This window comes from Ictalurus furcatus, chromosome 1 (assembly GCF_023375685.1).
Source record: "Ictalurus furcatus strain D&B chromosome 1, Billie_1.0, whole genome shotgun sequence".
Classification (NCBI taxonomy): Eukaryota; Metazoa; Chordata; class Actinopteri; order Siluriformes; family Ictaluridae; genus Ictalurus; species Ictalurus furcatus.
The window spans coordinates 5,915,906-5,937,547 of record NC_071255.1 but is presented as its reverse complement, the minus strand read 5'-3'; the positions used below and the strand labels follow the sequence as shown (position 1 = coordinate 5,937,547).

The window sequence follows — 21,642 nt, the reverse complement described above, 5'->3', positions numbered from 1 at the left end:
ACAAGACTTTGGAGTGTGTCTGTGGGAATTTGTGCCTATTCGGTCAAAAATCCATTTCTGCTTGAGAATACACTGTGAGCATTTTGGCTGCTGCTTCTCACCAGAGCTTTTTCTTTTCTTGCATTGGCATTTGTATGTTTGATGTTTGTTATTTGTATTAATGTTTTGTTGTTTTTGTCCCACTGGTTGTTCATTGTGGTGGAGTTCCAGACCCAATATTGAGCATTGGATCGTGTGTCCGCCCACTCATTATTGTGTGCCTGTTTCGCTCACTGGCAGAGGGTTTGTATTATCATTGTGAGTGGTCTTGGGGTCTGTGCTGTGATGCGTCTGTGCTCATTTAGTTGATCCATTGCATAACTTTCCGAGTGGTGTTGCCTGATGGCATCGTGGCTGAACAGGCTATGTGCAACATACCCGTGTAGGCCTCCAGTGGGACTATGAGCAGCTATACCACTGAAATTAGATCACAGCAGCTATTGGAGGAGTCTGTGTTTTTGTTTTATCTGTGTGCATTTGTTTACTGTTTTTTGTTACTGTAATGTGACCTTGGGTGTAAGAATGTGCTATATAAATGTAGTATTATGTAATACAAGCCATTCTATTACCAGTGTTTGTCTATGGCGATCGCATGGCTATGTGCTTAATTTTATACACGTTTTAGCAATGGGTGTGGCAAAAACACCTGAATTCAATAATTAGTAGGTGTACTGAACATACATGGCTATGTAGTATTTGTGTATTCATATGCTGTATATATAGACTTTACAAGACCTCTGAAGGTGTGCTGTGCATCAATGAGCCTTGGGCACCCATGACCCTGACAACCAGTTCACCGTCTGTCCTTCTTTGGACCACATTTGGTAGGTACTAGGGTTGCAACTTTATGAGATTTTCATGGTACGGTAACTGTCCCAGGAAATATGACTGTTTCACAGTATATAGTATAACAACTATTATTATGGGTTCAAGGCCGAAAGGCAAATACCCCTATTGTTATCCATAGTTATCCCCTATTGTTATCCAATGGTGAAGACACCTATTGCTTTGGTTAGTGTTCCTCTTATTATCATTAGGGGTTCAAGCAGGTAGTGCTGAAACCCTATTGTAATTGTAAGGATTTTTATTACGTTTTAGGGGTTCAAGCGCGTAGAGATGAACCCATATTGTAATTGTAAGGATTTTTATTATTATTTTTTGGGGTTCAAGCCCAAAGGGCTTTGTCTCAGCTGCCATCACTTTTTATGAGCACATTCACGTATGTTAAAAAAAACATGGCCGCCATCGGCCAATCAAGTTTCAGTAGCTATTGGAGAAGATTACCAATAGCCAATTGGAACGAAACTTGGTGGATATGTTTCACTCTTGGTCTAAGAGATTTGTGCAAAGTTTTTAAAAAATTGGCCAATAGGTGGCACTATCACGATTTTTGTCCATGTTAACGGTTGTATATAATGCAGTGTTCTGAACAAACACAACTAACGTATATCAAATGATAGGTCTTCTAAACATATTTGCCTCAAGAATGGTGTCTGTCAAACTGTTCTGTAAATATTTCAGATATTGTTAAAAACCTACTTTTGTGAACTAGTCATAGTTTTTTTTTTTTTTTGCTCAAGTGAAATAGAACTATTGCAGGACTATACTTTGGACGACTTGGAATAATAGTTATCAAAAAAAAAGTTTAACTTTTGATTTACTCTCGTGAGGGCACATCAAAAGATTTGAAAGTGGGTTTGGCCACTTTTACTTAAACGGCTATAACTCTTGAAGAGAATGAGAAATTTCAAAAAGCTTGGTAAACTTATGTAGGGTCTCAGTCTGAAGGCACTAGTCAAAAATGGAGGAGTTGAGCCATTTGGTGGCTCTATAATAGTAAAAAATAATAATAATTAAACGCCTGAATAAATGGTGTGTAAATGATTGCATGTCATTAAATGTTTCAGATATGCACATATTCTTTGTATCATACATTAGATCTTCAGATTCAAATCAACTATGCCTCTACGACTACTGCTGTCAATCAAATCGTTCGTTAAATATTTGAGATTATTTCAGTAACCTAGTTTTGCGAACTAGTCATAGGTTTTTTGCTCAAACTCAAGGAAACCACTGCAGTACAATTCTCTGTACTCTCTGTGGAACTTTACCCTTTGGACATCTATAACAGGGTCTTTTAGAAAATGGGCATGGTGAAATATACGAAAAAGCCTGTAGATCCTAAACAAAAAGTAAAAACTTCATGAAACTATGTGAGCATGTGCAACATATAATTCTAAAGAAGCATGCAAACTTTTATGGGGATCGGACAATAGGTGGCACAGTTAAAAAGCTTTTAAACCATATATTTTATATTTTTTATATATTTTAAACCATAAATTGCCTGTATTGACTGTAAACGGTCATCTAGGTGGCTACAGGCTTGTTAAAGAATACATAATAGCTTTTTACACATGTGTTTACAGGCCTTAAAATATGGACTTGAGCAAGTGTACCCAAAAGCCTATAACTCATCAAGGAATGCTTAGATCTTCTGGAAAGTAGGTAAGCTCATGTGACATATGACTCTGAACTAGCACACAAAATTTTATGTAGATCGGGCAGTAGTTATCTCTATAACAGTTAAAAAGATCAAAATGACTATATTCTTATGCTAAATTCAATGAAATTGCCATTATAACCAGTAGATGGCAGCAGAGGACCCCACTTAGGCTCATTCTGCTCCATAATATAGTTCTCTTAACATGTTTTTCTTTTGAAATCATATTTAGACATTATAAAGTCAATATAATAACATTACCAATCACATTCTGTGAAGGTTTATCACTTAATTTGTTCATGTGAGGTATCAGGGTTTGCAATTATATCACATTATGATTGCAGTGAGATCAGGAAATTATTTTATAAAGGGGAGACCTGAAGAAAGCATTTTTCTTACCCACCATTTATTCCAAGTATCCATATCCACAACAAAAAGTGTGTGAAACCTGAAAATGGTATTATAAAGACGAGGGAGACCTGGAATAAGAACTTTGTTTCGTGTCATTCATATTAAATATCTAATGTAAGACATAAAATCACCGTTATAACCACTAGATGGCATTCTACTCTCTAACATATGTCCTTGTCCAAGGGCCAAACAGCATATACAAGGACAATTGTGAATCTTGAAAAACATGGCGGCCATTGGTTGACCAATGATATTTAGGCCGATATTTATTAAAATTATCTTGGTTTTTGTTTGATTTAGGTGCTTATAGTTATATTGCACAATATTAAGTAATATCTTTTAACATCTTTAAGGGCCCTAAATGGCTTGAATCCAGATAATTGCTGCTTGACCAAACCATAAGGCCTAAAGAGCTGAAACTTTGAGGGAAGGTAGTACCCCAGAGTACTACAGCTTCGCAAAGTTTCGGCCCAATCGGCCAGATGGTGGATACAGTGAGCATGTTTAGAAAAAAATGGCCACAACTTTTGAACCGCGTGTCACAGACTCAAGTGTCTTATATCTATGGAATCCTTGGGACCAGAACAACATGTATAGATTTACATTTACACCTGCCATCTTGGATTTTTTCTAAAACCTACTTTTGTGAACTAGTCATCATACACATATCTATCTTACATTAGATCTCATAATTCTGAACAACTTTGCCTCTAGGACCACTCCTGTCACTCAAGTCATTCGTTAAATATTTGAGATTATATTTGCATATTTGCTTCAAGAACCACTGGTGTCTGTCAAACCATTTGGTAAATATTTCAGATAATCTTAAAAACCTAGTTTTGCAAACCAGTCCTAGGTTTTTTGCTCTTCTATAATAATCCTATTACAGGACAGTTCGTTGGACTACCTAGATAAATAATTATCTAAAAAAAAGTTGAGGTTTTGATTTACCCTTGCAAGGGCACATCACAAAGTTTGAAGTGGATGTGGCCACTTTTACTTAAATGGCTAGAATTACTGAAAGGAATTAGATATTTTCACTAAACTTGTGGTACATATGTATGGGCTCAATTTAAGGATAGATGTAAAAAAAAACAAACAAACAAACAAACAAAAAAACATTACTGAGTATGACCCATAGCAGAACAAAACATGAAATTGGCAGTAAATGTGGATAAATCTTGCAGGAATTGCCCTTGTCTATGGTTCAATCACCATATATGAGGACAATTGGCTGCCATTGGTTGAGCAGTGTTCAGCAGCTATTAGACAAGCTTAATGAAGGTCAAGATTTCTTAAACTGATCTTGGTTTTTCTTTGATTTAGGTGCTTATAGGATTGCACAATATTAAGTAATATCTTTTAATGTCGTTAAGGGCCCTAAATGGTTTGAACCCCGATAATTGCTGCTTGCAGTTATATTTATTATTATTATTCTGCCATAAAACTGACGGGGCAGACCAAACCATAAGGCCTAGAGACTTGAAACTTGGTCAGATGGTAGTGGTATTGCTCGCTCTCAGAAACACGGACTCAGTCAATCGGGGGCACTACAGTGATCAAAAATGAGAAACTGCTCATAACTCCTAGATCGTTTGTCGTAGATTCAAGTGCTTTATACCATTTGAATCCTTGGCTCAAAGCAAACAAAACGTATACCTCAGATTTCTTGGATTTGTTGTAAAACCTACTTTTTCCAGACTAGTCCTAGGTTTTTTGTCCGATAGAGACCATACCAGTGCCAAACAATTCTATGGAGTCTCATTATCAATAACTATCAAAAATAAAAGTTTGAACTTTTGACTCAAGGTAGCTACAGTATGTGAAAACACAAAGTTTTATGTAAATAGCTATAACTCTTGAACGAAATTAGATATCTTCACCAAACCTGGCAGGCTTATGTATGAGGTCAATCTATGGTAGGCCAAAAAACATTGCACAGTTTTGCCACATGGTGGCGCTATAATACAAAAAAACAACAACATGAAATTGGCTGTAACTTTGGAACCATTGATATGATTGACTTAATTTTCATATAGTGTCGTTGTCTCCGGTGCCATCATTCCCTATGAGGACATTCGTGTATGTTGAAAAACATGGCTGCCATCAGCAGCTATTAGACAAGGTTAACAATGACCAGAATCATTGGAATGATACTTGGTGGTGCAAAGTTTGTGCAAAGTGCAAAGTTTGTAAAAAAATAAAAAATAAAAATTGGGTCTGTGTTAACGGTTGTATATAACGCAGTGTTTTGAAAAATCACAACTCCAAATGGCTTGAACCCCAATAGATGCTGCTTGCAGATATGTTTATTATTATTACTAATAATTTTATTATCAGAATTACATAGTAGACAAGCTTTCAAGCTACCTCCACCAAACTCGGTACAGACCTTCAGCCTGTTCTGACTTTTCTAACTGATCGAAATTACGATTTTCCCATTACAGAAGTTCAAAGTGGCCAAATTTCCAATGGAATGCCATTAAAAATTTCTGACTATTGAAACTCCCTGAGCTTTCAAGCTACTTCTACCAAACTCACAAATGCACAGTTCTTCAGGTTATTCAGTTTGATCATGCTGTATTTTTTCATAACTGATCGGACTTACGGTTTTCCCATCACGGACAATCAAATATCCTAAAAACTCCCATTCACTTACATTGACGGAATGTCAATGAGCCTGGCTCAGAATGTTCAAGATTTCAAACTCCAACTGTCAAAACTCACACATACCTGTGTGCACACAGCCTGAAACCCCCCTTCTTTCCTTTTCACGGTCATTGTAGCTGTAACAGAGACTCTCACGCCATCCATATGTCCATCTATCTATCTATCTATCCAACACTACAAGTACCCTATCTAACTATCTATCTAATCAACTATACAAGTATTGGCACCCCATCTATCTATCCAACTCTAGAACACAGTCACTTACATCGATGGAATGTTCAGAGCCTGGATCGGAATTTTCAAGATTTTTAATTTCTAAGAAGTCTCTTCATGTACTCCAACACGGACTGAATGATGTTCGCCTTATTTCCATGTCAGAGGTACAGTATCTCACAAAAGTGAGTACACCCCTCCCATTTTCGTAAATATTTGATTATATCTTTTCATGTGACAAAACTGAAGAAATGACACTTTGCTACAATGTAAAGTAGTGAGTGTACAGCTTGTGCAACAATGTAAATTTGCTGTCTCCTCAAAATAACTCAACACAGCCATTAATGTCTAAACCGCTGGCAACAAAAGAGCACCACTAAGTGAATGTCCAAATTGGGCCCAATTAGCCATTTTCCTTCTTCAATGTCATGTGACTTTTTAGTGTTACAAGGTCTCAGGTGTGAATGTGGAGCAGGTGTGTTAAATTTGGTGTCATTGCTCTCTGAGGATCTGAAAAAAAGAATTGTTGCTGTACATAAAGATGGCCTAGGCTATAAGAAGATTGCCAAGACCCTGACACTGAGCTGCAGCATGGTGGCCAAGACCATACACCAGTTTAACAGGACAGGCTCCACTCAGAACAGGCCTCACCATGGTCGACCAAAGAAGTTGAGTGCACGTGCTCAGCGTCATATCCAGAGGTTGTCTTTGGGAAATAGACGTATGACTGCTGCCAGCATTGCTGCTGAGGTTGAAGGGGTGGGGGGTCAGCCTGTCAGTGTGCAGACCATACGGCGCACACTGCATCAAATTGGTCTGCATGGCTGTTGTCCCAGAAGGAAGCCTCTTCTAAAGATGATGCACAAGAAAGCCCGCAAACAGTTTGCTGAAGACAAGCAGACTAAGGACATGGATTAATGGAACCATGTCCTGTGGCCTGATGAGACCAAGATAAACTTATTTGGTTCAGATGGTGTCAAGCGTGTGTGATGGCAACCAGGTGAGGAGTACAAAGACAAGTGTGTCTTGCCTACATGCATGGTGGTGGGAGTGTCATGGCCTGGGGCTGCGTGAATTCTGCCGGCACTGGGGAGCTACAGTTCATTGAGGGAACCATGAATGCCAACATGTACTGTGACATACTGAAGCAGAGCATGATCCCCTCCCTTCGGAGACTGGGCCGCAGGGCAGTATTCCAGCATGATAACGATTAAAGAACTACTAAAGAATTACTAAAGAAGCTGAGGGTGAAGGTGATGGACTGGCCAAGCATGTCTTCAGACCTAAACCCTATTGAGCATCTGTGGGGCATCCTCAAACAGAAGGTGGAGGAGCACAAGGTCTCTAACATCCATCAGCTCCATGATGTCATCATGGAGGAGTGGAAGAGGACTCCAGTGGCAACCTGTGAAGCTCTGGTGAACTCCATGCCCAAGAGAGTTAAGGCAGTGCTGGAAAATAATGGTGGCCACACAAAATAGACACTTTGGGCCCAATTTGGACATTTTCACTTAGGGGTGTACTCACTTTTGTTGCCAGCGGTTTAGATATTAATGGCTGTGTGTTGAGTTATTTTGAGGGGACAGCAAATTTACACTGTTACACAAGCTGTACACTCACTACTTTACATTGTAGCAAAGTGTCATTTCTTCAGTGTTGTCACATTAAAAGATATAATCAAATATTTACAAAAATGTGAGGGGTGTACTCATTTTTGTGAGATACTGTAGGTCTTTTTGGCCACAAGTCTTCCATGAAGATCACTTCTGATCAAACTTCTGTAGATTGTAGATCTACCAGGGTACCACTGGTTTCTGCCAAGTCTGAGCTGATGGAGCTGCTGGACATCATCTAATTGTGAAGGTATGTCAGCATCTGCTACACTAAGTTTCTTTGGCCGAGCACTGAATCTATGTTTTTTTTGTGCTTCTCCAGAAGACCTTAGACAGCACATCTGGAAACACCTGCCTGCCTTGAAGTTTCTGCCTGTGAGGCAATAAGACCACCTTGTGTCTGATGTGGTCAGTCTTGCCATGGTACCAAGAATTTTTGGATTAATCTTTCTTCAGCAGCATCACAAAATTAGAAGAGAATGACTATTCCTAACACAGTTTTATTCCTCCTACACAGCTGTTTCAGGTAATGATTGTGTTTCAATCTACTTATTATATTGTTGATCCATAGCACCTGTTTGGTATAATTGTTTAATCATGCATTGAACTATATGCCTACAAAATTCCTGACTGTGTGCAAGTGTACTTAGGAGAATTGGTTCAGTTTTAAAGACAGAGTAGTCATGCCAAATATTGATTTGATTAAGGTTTTCCTACTGTTTACATTTTGTATGTTGTTACTTATTAAATATAAACTAATATTATTTCTATTTTTAATAGTTTTACAATGTTTTTCCCTCCACAAGTGCCTAAAACCTTTGGACTGTGTACCTACTTGCATACAGGTCAGAGATTCTGTTAGCTGGTAAATACAGTTTTTTGACCGTTAAAAATTCAAAATGTCTGAAAAAATCAAAAATTGTCAGACACAATGTCCAGTAAAAATATTAACACAAAGCATTTTTTAGACAAAAGTATGCTCGCAATTGCACAAATAAATAAGGTCTCTGTCTCTTTAATTTTATGACAATTTTTATTGTCATAAAATTAAAGAACAAGAAATTAGCGTAATTTTATGATATATATGCATATAACCAAACAAGTCCAAGCTCTAGTCTTAGGTGTTTTCCTGGTTGAATGTGGGAAGAAGATTCTCCTTATTCTCTGATGGCTGAGGTCCTTAACTATCTTCCTGGCCTTGGTCCAGCACTGCTTGCTATAGATAAACTGCAAGTCAGGAAGCTCAGCTGACTGCACCACCCTCCAAGCCAAACCTGCTTGGTGCTGTTCCCAAAACAGGTTGTGATGCTTCCTGTCAGGATGCTCTTGAAGGTGCAGGTGTAAAAGTTCCTTAACACCTTAGAGGGTAGTTTAAAGTCTTTTAAGCTTCTAAGATAGTAAATACACTAACAGGCCTTCTTCATCAGGGTGTTAATGAGACAGGACCATGACAGGTCCCCTGTGATGTGAACAGCAAGGTACAGAAACTGTCCACTTGCTCCACTGGGGCACAGTTGGTCTTAAGAGAGTGGTAGCTCCTATCCTGCTTCGTGCTGAAGTCCACTATCAACTCATTTGTCTTGTTGACGTTCAGGATGAGGTTGTTCTCCTGGAATCAGTTCTCCAGGCTTTAAATCTCCTCCAAATAGGCCTTCTTGTCATTAACAGAGATAAGGCCCACCACAATAAACTTGACAATTGTGGTAGAGTTGGAAGTGGCCACAGTCATAAGTGTACAATGGATAAGGCACGGGGCTCAAGACACAACCCTTGGTGCTGAGGGTGAGAGAGGGTGAGACATGTCTACCCAGCTGAACTGCTTGTGGTCTACCTGACAGGGGGCACTGACCCTTGGACAGTCTCAGGTCCTCCAATGCGGTGATGAGTTTGGAGGGAATTATAGTGTTAAATGCTAAACTAAATATACTGTATACACACACACAATTTATATATATTATATATATATATATATATATGCGCATCATGGTGGTGGTTGACAAGGAGCAGAAAACAGCACTTGTCATAGATATGGAAATCCCAGCAACCCCTTGTGATGGATGTGGCAAACCCTCAGACTTCCAGTAGAAGGATGTTTTTCATATTTATTTGTATATTAAAAATGTCCCTCTTCCCCCTTCCTCAAGCTCTGGTCCTCTGTCAGAGGCCTGGGAGGTTAAGGTTTCTGTGCAGTATCTTAGCTGTTCCTAGGACTGCACACTTCTGGAAAGAGACTTCAGTTGTTGTACCTGTATTCTGGTACTTCTCAATTTTCTCATGCTTCTTCTTCCTGATGTTACTGTCAGCTGGGATTGCCACATCCATCACAACTGCTGTTTTCTGCTCCTTGTGAATAGCCACTATGTCTGTTTGGTTAGCCAGCAGCGGCTTGTCAGTCTGGAACTTGAAGTCCCAGAGGATCTTAGCTCTTCTGTTCTCAACTACTTTCTGTGGTGTGTCCCATTAGTATTTGGGGACTTCTAATCCATACTTGGCACAAATGTTTCTATACACTATCCCAGCCACTTGGTTGTACATTTACATTTATGGCATTTGGCAGACACCCTTATCCAGAGCAACTTACAGAAATGCTTTGAAGTCTCTATCAATAAATACATCCTAATACTGGTTCACTACATCACATCACTATATCACTAAGTATACCATCAGTCTTAAAACTCTGTTGAGAGGTAATATGGTAAGAAAAACACACAGACAACACTTTTTAAATGAAGTGCTTATATAAGTACTTTAGGAAGAGGTAGGCCTTTCAGTGTATGCTGTCCTAACTGGCACCTTTAATATCTGTATACCATGTTGATATTTCTGTAAAGCAGTTTTGAGACAACGTCTATTGTAAAAAGCGCTATACAAATAAAATTGAACTGAATTCAATCTTACACCCTGCTGAACTGTTTCAGGGGCATCTTTGCACAGTCAGCACCTTGGATCATGTCGACTGCGACTGTGATTATTTTACTAAATCATACTGTACATATGCTAATGCCAATGCAGAAAAAGCATACACTTACCCATGATAAAGGAGAAAAAGCATACAGATGATAAATGTCCTCACTCAAAATTAGCTTAGACATGCAATAAAAAACAGAAGTTGGTTTAAAAAAAAAAAAATAAAAAAAAAGCACCTAGAATGCAAATTCAACAGGTCTTGAGAAGTCTGAGGCAAAAATAAGCGGATTGGAAAGAATCTAAAAAAAAACCCCAGACAGGACATCACCCAGACATCAGATGTAATGGTATTTTGGGTGAACCAGGGGTGTTTCAATTGTATAAAAAGGGAGCACCGTTTCAGGGGACTTTCAAATCACTCTTGGGACATCTCAACTGTGTGGATCTTGTATGTGGTGAGCAGCAATAAACCCTTGATTTTCCTACTTACCGCTCACTGTGCTCACTGTGTAATCCTCAAACTGATGTTAGTACTTGATGATATAACTTAGCTGTGTTTAACTTTTTGGAAAATTAGAGACAATATACACAAAAACTGAAGAAATCAGGATGGAGGCAAATACTTTCACAGCGCTGTACAAGTTCATTGGTTTCCATGATGGTGGTAGTGGGGACAGCAAGTAGAACCGTGTTAACATCTACAAGTATCTCTTGTGACGGGGTTTTGTCAGTTAGCCAGGGAAGTCGCATCTGGAGCTTGACTATGTCTGGTGGTAATCTTCATCCTCAGTTCAGTGGATTCAGCTGTTATGACTGATGGTGGGGTATCATCTGGTTCTTTAACACTGGTATCCTGTATCAGGGTCAGCTTATTACCTACATATTGCTTATTAGTGTTCCTATTCTGTTGGAGCCTCTCAATCTCCAGCTGTGACAGTAGCTTCCTTTTATTGATGTTAGGGCTGGGTTACAAGTTACTTCCTTGTCAGTGTGGATGTTGGTCTTCTGCTCATCCATAGTTCCCACATACATTGAATGTACCCTCTCGCCTTTGGCCTGCTGTCATAGTAGCATTTAATCAGTTCTGTATTCTCAGTCCTTGTCCACATGTGTCTTATTCCAGTAGACCATTTTCCATTAGCATGTCCTGGTTCCCCAACATCTGATGCAATAAATAAAAAGCCATACCGGCTAGAATTAACTAGGTAGTTAATTCTAGCCGTTATGGCTTTTATTATATTTCTGTTGCTCATGTTCCGAGGTAGGCTTGAATAAGGGTCTACGCCTGGGGACCCTCATTGGAGACTTCTTCTGACTGGGATTTGAACCCCTGATTTGTTGGTCACGCACACATACATACATAAATAAATACACACACAAACAGAGGTGTGCACACTCTTTGGGCATGTGACCAGAATTAACCAACTATCTTCAAATGTGTTCCAAAGTAATTTTCATGCACGTCATCAATGAACTGATTCAAATTAACCCCAAATAAGAAGCCGCTGTTTCTTTAGGATTTTCTTGATATATTCTGGTTCATTTAACTGCTGAAGCCATGATTTGCTAAGAGCTTACAAAGTGTGTACGGGCTCTCATTGTTGAACAGTAACAAACAAGAGAGGGATACAAAATAATTAGATGTACCTCAGAACACTTAAGTCAATCAATAATAAGTGGAGAAAATGGGGCACAACAGTGACATTACAGGGCATTCCTCCAAAATGCAGGGCTCCTACAGATGCTTCATAATGAAATTCCAGGACTTTCAAGGATTTTTCATGCACTATTTTTTGCTTTTGTTTTTAAGGAAGAGATTCAACCATATTCTTTGTTTCTTCTTTTTAAATTCCAAAAAAAAAAAATGGTGCCTTTGCAGCCATGCTGGACTAAATTCGCATTTCCTAGGCATTGCTTCTTCACCACAACGTCAATATACTCCTGGTGAGTGACAGGAACACTGTTGACAACAACTTTCAATGGAAAGTCGCTAAATGTCACAAGATGATGCCATGCACTAATTAACATATTCATTATATCGTGTCGCATTTCCATTCTGCCCAATGTCAGCGTTTTACATCTGTTCCATTCTTTTGTACTCTCTGTGATCACATACTATATTTTAATACAGCCAAATTCCCAATAAACCAGTTCTCATTTTCTGTTTCTATTGTCAGACAACGAAACAAGTATGACATAGTGACTGAAACCTGGCCCATTAAGACTACATGTCTTTCTTAATTTCTCTCTCACAATGAATGGGCTGCTCCTCTCTGCCACTCACTGAACAGAGTAGCTGCAGGGATATGAAATTAAATGCGTGTCAAAAGAACAAAGAATGTAACTTTTCAAGAAACAAACAAAAATATATAATGAGAAAAAAGAGAAACACTCTGAAACTGAAAAAGAGTGAAATCAGAGGAAAAAACTTTAACATGGTCTTCAAATATACAGCATTTTTTGTTAATAGTTTTCTAAGCTTCTTTTTTTGCTAATCAGGTATATGAATGTGCTGCCAGAGTTTTTGTTTACGCTTTTAAACTTTTCTTTTACACTTCACAATTTACGTTCGCCATTCTGGCACAAATCTCACGTGTGGGCGGGCTTAACAGCGATTTACTCTCATTGGATAGTGAGATTTGGATCGACAGCTCACTGACCTGGAAGTACAGACTTCAGTGTCACAAATTTTGGTGAGCATTCTGAATGGGGTTCTCTGAATAGTTATCATGTTTGTACTTTGTACTTAGTATATTAATTTGTAATTAATATTTGAGCTTTAGGTAGTCTCATATGACTATTTTTTCAAGATGAACTCTCAGGAGCAGCACAGAACATCGTTATCATCCTCCTCAGCTGGACACTCAAGCTGTCGATCCAAAGCTCACTAGACAATGAAAGTAAATCGTTGTTAAGCTTGCCCACAGGAGAGATTTGTGCCAGAATGGCAAGCATAAACTTGCAGAGTTTAAACAAAAACTTTGAAAGTGTAAATGAAAACTGTTAATAGTTTATGACAGTGTTAAATTTTTGTCACTGGGTTTTCAGTTTCAAAATGTTTTTCATTCTCTCTCATTGTATATTTTTGTTAGTTTCTTGAAAGGATTGTATTCATGTTCTATCGAAAATAAACAGTTATTTAGCAATTTCTTATTTATTGACTTTTTATCATTCAAGCACTTTTTAAGCACCACTAGATTAATATTTTTTTTAGCTAACTATTTTTTAAAAGTTTTCCAGCATTTAAATTTCAAAAAGCCAAATTCAAGTACTTCAAGCACCTTGTAAGAACCCTGTGTAATGGATTTCATGCCCCTCCATATGTACCTTGTGTTATTCTGCAGATTCCTTTCCAGTTTCCTGTTGTAACGGTCTTTTCCTTTTCCTCATATCTTGATATTCAGTTCTTTCTGGAGTCAATTGTAAAACTTCTCTTTTTTCTATTCAAAAGGGCCTTAAATGTACCTCTTGACCAGTTTGCAGGTTCATCCATCCATGGATATACTTCTTAATGGAGTTCAGTTGACTTTATAACTCACGGAGGTCCGGCCATCCAACAAATTTCAAAGCAGCAGTTTAATTTACCGTTAAAATTGAAAGTAAACTTGCACATGCGTGGTGCTGCAGGGAAGCACTGATTGATTTTACACTGATGAGAGATGTGAGCCATGAGCCATGCACTCTTTGTGGTACCACCACAAAGGACTGACCATAGCCTCCTCTTAGCAGCCACACTGCATGGTGAGCAATCTTAGAGAGAGGTGAAAGTTCTTCTCTTTCACAATCCATACAGTGTTGCAGTCAGACCAGAGAGAGGATGAACAAAGGCTGGTGGCTCCTTTTGGGGGACTTTAACCTGAGTGACATATCAGGTTGCATCCTTCTGGTAAGAGTATATTAATGAAAGAGCAACCCCATCAATGGATTCATGTTAAGCGGGTGGCACACTAGCCGATTCTTCCAGAGATTTTCAGGTTTTAGCTTCATTTAGATAATCACCGGCCAGATGAAGGGAGACTGAGCATGGATTAGCATCTACCAGCGGGAGGTAATTAATTCCTTGACTGTCTGGACTCTCTGCTGAGATGATCACTTCAACAACTGGAAAAAGTCTTCTGATATGTTTGAAATAATCGCTGGCTAGTCAGTGAGCAGGTACATAGAGTTGTTCCAATTTGACCAGTCTGGCCCCGGCTTTGCCTACACTATAGAGCCCCCTTTGTCAAACCAATAACCCATTGCACCATGGTACAATGACCACATCTACTCTCTCAACAGACCAACCTGAAATAGAAATATGTATTAGAAAATTAATAAAGCTCAATATATTTTGATGAGATATCTATACATCTACACACTTTAGCAGGCTTATAGATGATAATCCTAGACTTCAGTTTAGCACAGTGGCTAGACCAGGGGTTTCCAAACTAAGGGTTACAATCTCATGTGAGGTTACAAATTTAATTGCTATAAACACTTCAGGGTATGCTTATAGTAACGTCCAACATTCTAGCAATATCTAAAGGCTTGTCCAACAAAGTTGTTTGGGTGCCAGGGCTGCCAAAACGAATGAGCAAAACAGGATCAGGATCCAGATGTACAAAGACCATTCCCAAACATACCCCAGAAGTCTTATGGATGTAATTACTGCCAAAGATGATTTTACCAAGTATTAACCTGGAGGGAGGGAGATATTTATGCAATCCATAAATGTCTGATTTTTTGTTTAATTCATCTTTGTCTCACAATAAAAAATATTTTGAAGTTAGAGGTAGTCCAGCTTATTGTTGACCGAGCAAATTTTGGAGAGGAGAATGGATGGTAGAGCCAGGTGGTTAGGGTTAGCCTAGCACAGATGCCTGCCTGCTTTCTGCACTTCTGCTTCCTCATGGACAATTTTTGGTGCCTCTTTCACTGACCAGCAGTATCTGGTGTCACTGTGTTCTTGTGGCACAATTTGCATAGCATTCGTGCAACCCCAACAACAGTCCATTGTGAACAAGCCCCAGCACCGCCACCACCCTGGTCGCTTTAGGGCAACTGTGCATGGTGGACAATGTGCATGTAAAGTAGGTAAATGTAAAAGAACTATGTCAAAATCGTTCGAATACGCCACATTTACTGCAGTACCACTAGGACTATGCTTAACTTGTTATAATGTACTATCTTAAGCTCTGTGATAGTAATATGTGTTGTGTGTGCATTAATGTTAAACATAAAAAAAAAAAAGACATAAAACTATTTTGTCAGTGCCATACAAATGAACTGGTTCCATGCCTTTATTTTGTTATTCAAACGTATAGAAAAAGAAAAGGCCTAAGAGATTTGAAAGGGTTAAACTCTAAACCATCAAGAGTGTAACTGACAGAGAGAGAGATCGATCAAATGCTCAGACTGTTTACCAGTTATTTGAGCAGGAAGATTCAACAATTTAAATCAAAAAAAAAAAATCTATACTGTGACATAAATTAATCTTTGATCATGTCTAAATATACATCCAAATGCAACACCTACTAAAAGTAATTATAAACCTGTAAACAGTGTTCTCAGCAGCGTTCTCAACCTTGTTTAAAAATAGGCCTATGCTGTCATCTAGTGGTTATACTATATATACACTTTGATTTTAGCCATTTTTCTTCCAATCAAATAGCACTAATCTGCCTATCTTTAACATTCTTACACATACTTACAAAAAAAAAAAGAATACAGTGTGTTAGTATTAGTTATTATATTTCTAATATATGTATATTTTATATAGAAATAAATGTTGTATAATTTATTGTCTTCCTGTTTCCCTTTTTGTCATTACTTTAATGACAAATGTGTAATGTCATTACACCATGGCCGTTCAAGATATCCTATATCCTTTCACAATTTAACATCTTCACTGTATTGGCATAATGCTGAAAAACTTAGATGTGAATCATATAAACCCCTTAGAAGGGGTAGTTAAAAATTCAGAGCCTGGTTTTTCCAAAAAAACACCCACATTCAAACCAAAACAGCTGACTTCCTGTTGGTCAGAGCTAATGACTGTAAATTAGAAAGTTGTCCCGTATGATGAGAACAATATATGTACTGAGTTTGGTGACTGTAGCTAAAACTAACCCCCTCAATGTTTGTCAAAAGATGGCACTACAGAGCTCCCCCACCATGCCAATTTCTAAGGCTTTGCCTTAGATGGCCGACAACTCTGATGTGTTTGTCGAGTTTCATGTAATTTCAAGCATGCTAAGAGCCAGAAAAATACCCAAGAAGATTATTGATGTTTGAGCCATTGCCATGGCAACAATATTTAAGATATCAAGAATACTTTCACAGGTCTAAATCTGCTGTTATTCTGATGAAGTTTGAAGCAAATCGGGTAAAAAATAAGAGGGTGATTTCAAAGCATTTTTGAAAGTTACACACTTGCTGCTGTCAGTTGGTGGCGCTATGACTTTGACTCACAATAGTTGCATCCATGTGATTGGCCTACTTCAATGAACATACAGCTGAAGTTTCATCCAAATCAGTCAATGTATGCAAAGGTTATAACACACTTCCTGTTTCCCTTTTCTCACCATAAATTCATTCCTTTCAGGGCTTGGGCCCTAAAAACCCACCATCCCAGTTTGCCAGTACAAGGGCATTGCCATAAATGGACCATGCATCATTGAGAAGCCATGTTTATTACACAATCTCAACAGTGTTCAATGCTTTTGACATCTCTAGGGTAATCTCATCCACCACTGCTCTCTTGCTACTATAACGGTTTCTTACCAGTAACCTCAGCCACAGAGATGGACTCCAAAACACCTGATATTTCTGGCACTGCCTTCTGAAGTATGGGCCACTGGGGAAAGGAGTTACTCAAAGTGTTCTTTCTGTGGCTCAACCAAATCCCCAGTAGATGTCAAAACTACCCCATACACTTTTGCTTTTGCAACTGATTTTCTGCAGCCATCATGGCTGTCGTATACAGTATGTCACAACTGAATCAGGAAAGCACTCTAAAGACAGCTTCCCTCAACACTTGTGTTAGTTAAATCTGCCTTTCACTGAAGCTTTTGCCAGATACCATCAAGTAACCCAAAAGACTCCAGTGACACTCTACAGTGACACTCTACAATGTGACAAAACCAACTTACTAAGACATTTTTGCCCGTCTTTTTATCCAGGTGGCACCAGCTATACTGATGTGCAACCTTTTGTTCAAAAGGTTTGAATCTGTGGCTTGCACAGAAGTCAACATTTCACCACATGGTTTCAGTTCAGAGAGGCATAGCCATAATTTCCAACATGAGCATTCTGAGGGCCGTCTATCTAACACTATCCACATGCCATTACCTAATCCCATCCTTCATCTTTCTAAGCACTATATGTTGATATCTACATATAGTCTATCTACATTTTATAAATTATTCTGTATTTTATACACTAAAAGTTATTCAGTAAATTTAAATCACTATGTTAACAAAAGTCAAATTTTGGAGGTAAATACTGTTGTAAGCCACTCTAATCGCAAGTTTTGGCTTTACCATAAAGTCCAGAGATGCCATAGTGGCAAAGCTACTGAAGCTAATTTTGGTACTAGAAATGCTTTTCTCAGTGCAAAAACTGAACCCACCAACAAACAAATAAAATATACTTTAAAACAAATCAAATTTGGGTATTTCTGCAAGTAAAAAAAAAATAATTAAAAAAAAAAAATACAGAAAATACGTAAAATAACTGTATTTGAACATTTGAAATTTTTTTCATTTTTATTTTTTTTTATTTTACATATGGGCTTATAAAGGCAAATATTTTACTGAACAAAGCTACAAAATCCCTTATGAATAAATCGGATACTTACGAGTCCTCATCTTCTGAATCCTCATCACATTCAGCACCATACTTGCAGCTGCTACATTTAGTGAGTTTCTTACTTGTATCTGTACCTGATCCTTCATCATCTATAAGACAAGAACCACAAATTACATGAAATAAGATTAGCATATAATCAAGAACCTGGTTAGCACAGCTAAAACAAGATTAGTTGTTGTAGTAGTGGGTGGTATGACTTTATTTGATACAACTTTTTCAAATCCATTTGCCAGGAGATTTCTCTGCTTTCGGTAAACAACTTAGAACATTGCACCTTTGGTGGCAATTTTTATGTGAACAAAAGTATTGGAATGCATAGTATTAAAGTAAATAACACTTAATATTTAGTTGTATATCTGTCATGAAATCAGTAAGGAAACTCTGAACTACAATTCACATGACCACCTGCACCTGATTCACATTCCTGGTAATTAGCACTCTTATATATAGTCACAGGCTGCAATGCACTCTTATCATCTCACTATACCTTTGTCTATGCTGCCATATTTTGTCTTTGCCAGTGTTTTGTTTCCTTGTTGTAGAGTGTTTCATATGTTTGTTGGTTATTAAATGTTTAAGAATCTCCGTTTGCTTCCGTATCCATCTATGTAAGGTGACAGAATGTGAAATCTAAAACTTGGAAGCAGCAGATTCATCATGAAATACCTGGGCTTCACTCTGGCACCTGTGTTCGAGGAGAACTACGCTATGCCAACAGGAGGAGGAGTACCAAGCTGCGCTACGTAAGCAGCAGGACATGGAGGAATCAAGTTAACAAGTGGGAGCTTGTTAACTGGGCTAGTACCATCTCCCACCCTCGCTCCCCTATTATGGATCTAGTCCAGCAAACGGCGTCAGCGGAGAACATAAGTCAGCCTCCCTGCTTGTCTGAGGACGCCGCTCAGCCTTTCGGATCAGCCGAGGACGTCGCTCAGTCGCCCTGGTTGGCTGAAGACGTTGCTCCATCTCACGACATACCCAAGTGCTCCCCCTCTGTTCGCCAACCCCGCGCACAACACCGTTGTGCTGAGGGCATTGCTTGGTTTACCACTCCACTGAGGAAGGCACTCCGCTTTTCTGCCCGGCTGAGGACGTCGCTCTGCCTTCCTGCTCGGCTGAGGACGTCGCTCTGCCTTCCTGCTCGGCTGAGGACGTCGCTCTGCCTCCATGTTCCGCTGAAGACATCGTTCCTCTTTGTTGCTCTGCGCTGTATGTCACTCCCCCTTCCTGTTCCTCGTGCTCCGTGGAGAGCATCGTTCCTCCCTTCGGCCTCGCGGAGAACCTCGCTCCCCTCTCTGGCCTTGTGGAGAACCTCGCTCCCCTCTATGGCCTCACGGAAATCTTGGAGCTTCCCTCGGGCCTCGCGGAGAACATCACTCCCCTCTCCTGTCCTGCCCCGCAGACCACGTCGCTCTGAGCTCCAGCCCCGCTGAGGACGTCGCTCTGCTTACCTGTTCCGCTGAGGACGTCGCTCTGCTTACCCGTTCCGCTGAGGACGTCGCTCTGCTTACCCGTTCCGCTGAGGACGTCGCTCTGCTTACCCGTTCCGCTGAGGACGTCGCTCTGCTTACCCGTTCCGCTGAGGATGTTGCGTTGCTTTCTTGCTCCACTGAGGATGCCGCTCAAACTCCTGGTTCAGCTGGGGACATTTTGCCCAGGGAGTGCATTTTGGGCGCTCCGGGAGAAGCGGGGGGGGGTTCTTCTCATGAATTCAGTAAGGGAACTCTGAACTACAGTTCCCAAAAGCCACTGCTTCAATGTCACATGACCACCTGCACCTGATTCACGTTCCTGGTAATTAGCACTCCTATATAGTCACAGGTAAGTGCTAAGAGTGCAATGCACTCTTTGTCTCACATTATCATCTCACTATACCTTTGTCTATGCTGCCGTATTTTGTCTTTGCCACAGTGTTTTGTATGTTTGTTGGTTATTAAATGTTATTAAATAAGAATCTGCGTTTGCTTCCATATCCATCTTTGTAACATGACAATATCTCCTGTTTGCAATAACTGCATTAAGCCGGAATAGGACCTCAGTGCACAAGCAACATAAAATCAGCAGTCACATAATAATAATAATAATAATAATAATTATTATTATTATTATTATTATTTTATATAGCACCTATAAAAGTTTCTTTCTCAAAGCGCTTTACAATAAAACAAACACAACATAAGGCAAAAAACAAAAATTAACAAATCAAATACAATATAAAACAATCAGTTAAAATTAAGAAATGTAAAAAAAAAAAAAAAAAAAAAAGCCTTAAATCATGAGCCCCCATGCTCAGACCTTGAGACACCAAGTTAATTAAAGCTTGTGGTTGACTGCTGGGTTCTCACTGTCCTGTGAACAATGGATGAACCCTCACAGATCAGCAAACCTCTCTCTTAAGCTCATTGATCTAGGCCACTGGCCAAGACCTTGTGGTTGGCCGACAGGATAAAAGCCCTGACCCTCAGCTGATAACTTTGCCATTCAAATAGGTATTTTACTCCCCAGGGTTAACTGTTACAGTAGTTAACTAATGCTTTCCCTTTTGTGTCTGCTTGCTGAGATTCTGAAATTTAAGTATTGTGTAACACATTCTTAGTGTGTTTTGAATGGGAGTCTTAAACTTCGAAATTTTTTAATTAATTTGTGTAGTCAACAGTGAAGAAACCTTGTTGTGTTAGTGTGTCCAGAGAAACTTGCATGGAATCTGCTGAGATCACAGTAAACTGTATCAGCTGCAGTGTGCCTGTAACTAAGCTTTATCTCATTGTAGCAAAAGTGAGACTGTTAAACACCACGCCTTGAAATGAGCTACGAGCACGATTTGTTATTTGTGCAGTGTTGAAGTGTCCCAAAACTTGCAAAGTTCTGACAATTTTGTGCAGTAACAATCTGTGCGGAACTCTGGCACAGATGTCCTAGGAAGCTCTGGGGCAACTCTGAACTGTTAATGCATAGTTTACCAACCCCGTATTGTAAAGAAACACAAGCTAACTCAAAGCAGTAGTGTTTCAATTTGGGTTTAAGCTAATACCATGTAGGATCTCAAACACAAGCAGGATATATGACGCACAAAAAAAATAGACGCACAAAAACTGTGGACACTCTCAGACAGAAAACCCCACAGACAGCTCTGGCTGCTATAGGGATCATAAAGCATTGAATCCTGACTCAGCAGACACTGAGGAGCCACTTAAGTAATGCCTGTTTGCAATTGCCTTATCTAAGGTATTCTGCAACAACAGGGCAAGAAACCACAAAAACTGCTGTCAGTGATTTGGGCCTTTGGGCCAGACCAGATGGCTTACCCAACAGATAAAATCCAAGGTATCCAGTGCCTTCTGCTTGGTTGGCATGAAAACCTGCACCTACACCGGCCCTTTCGGGATAAGATTGGACACCACTGCCTTAGAGGGCTGGCCTAGCCAGAAAGAGTTAAACCCA

The 21,642-nt window shown here is 39.3% G+C and overlaps 1 protein-coding gene across 2 annotated transcripts in view; it reads right to left on the bottom strand.

Annotated features, from left to right (window-relative positions):
* tmeff1b (transmembrane protein with EGF-like and two follistatin-like domains 1b) overlaps positions 1-21,642 on the bottom strand; it is a 101,845-nt gene that overhangs the window by 7,359 nt on the left and 72,844 nt on the right. For both annotated transcript variants that reach the window (XM_053621768.1, XM_053621757.1), the window contains exon 5: positions 18,191-18,290. In XM_053621768.1, coding sequence (XP_053477743.1) covers positions 18,191-18,290 — 100 coding nt within the window. The remainder of the gene's footprint in view (positions 1-18,190; positions 18,291-21,642) is intronic.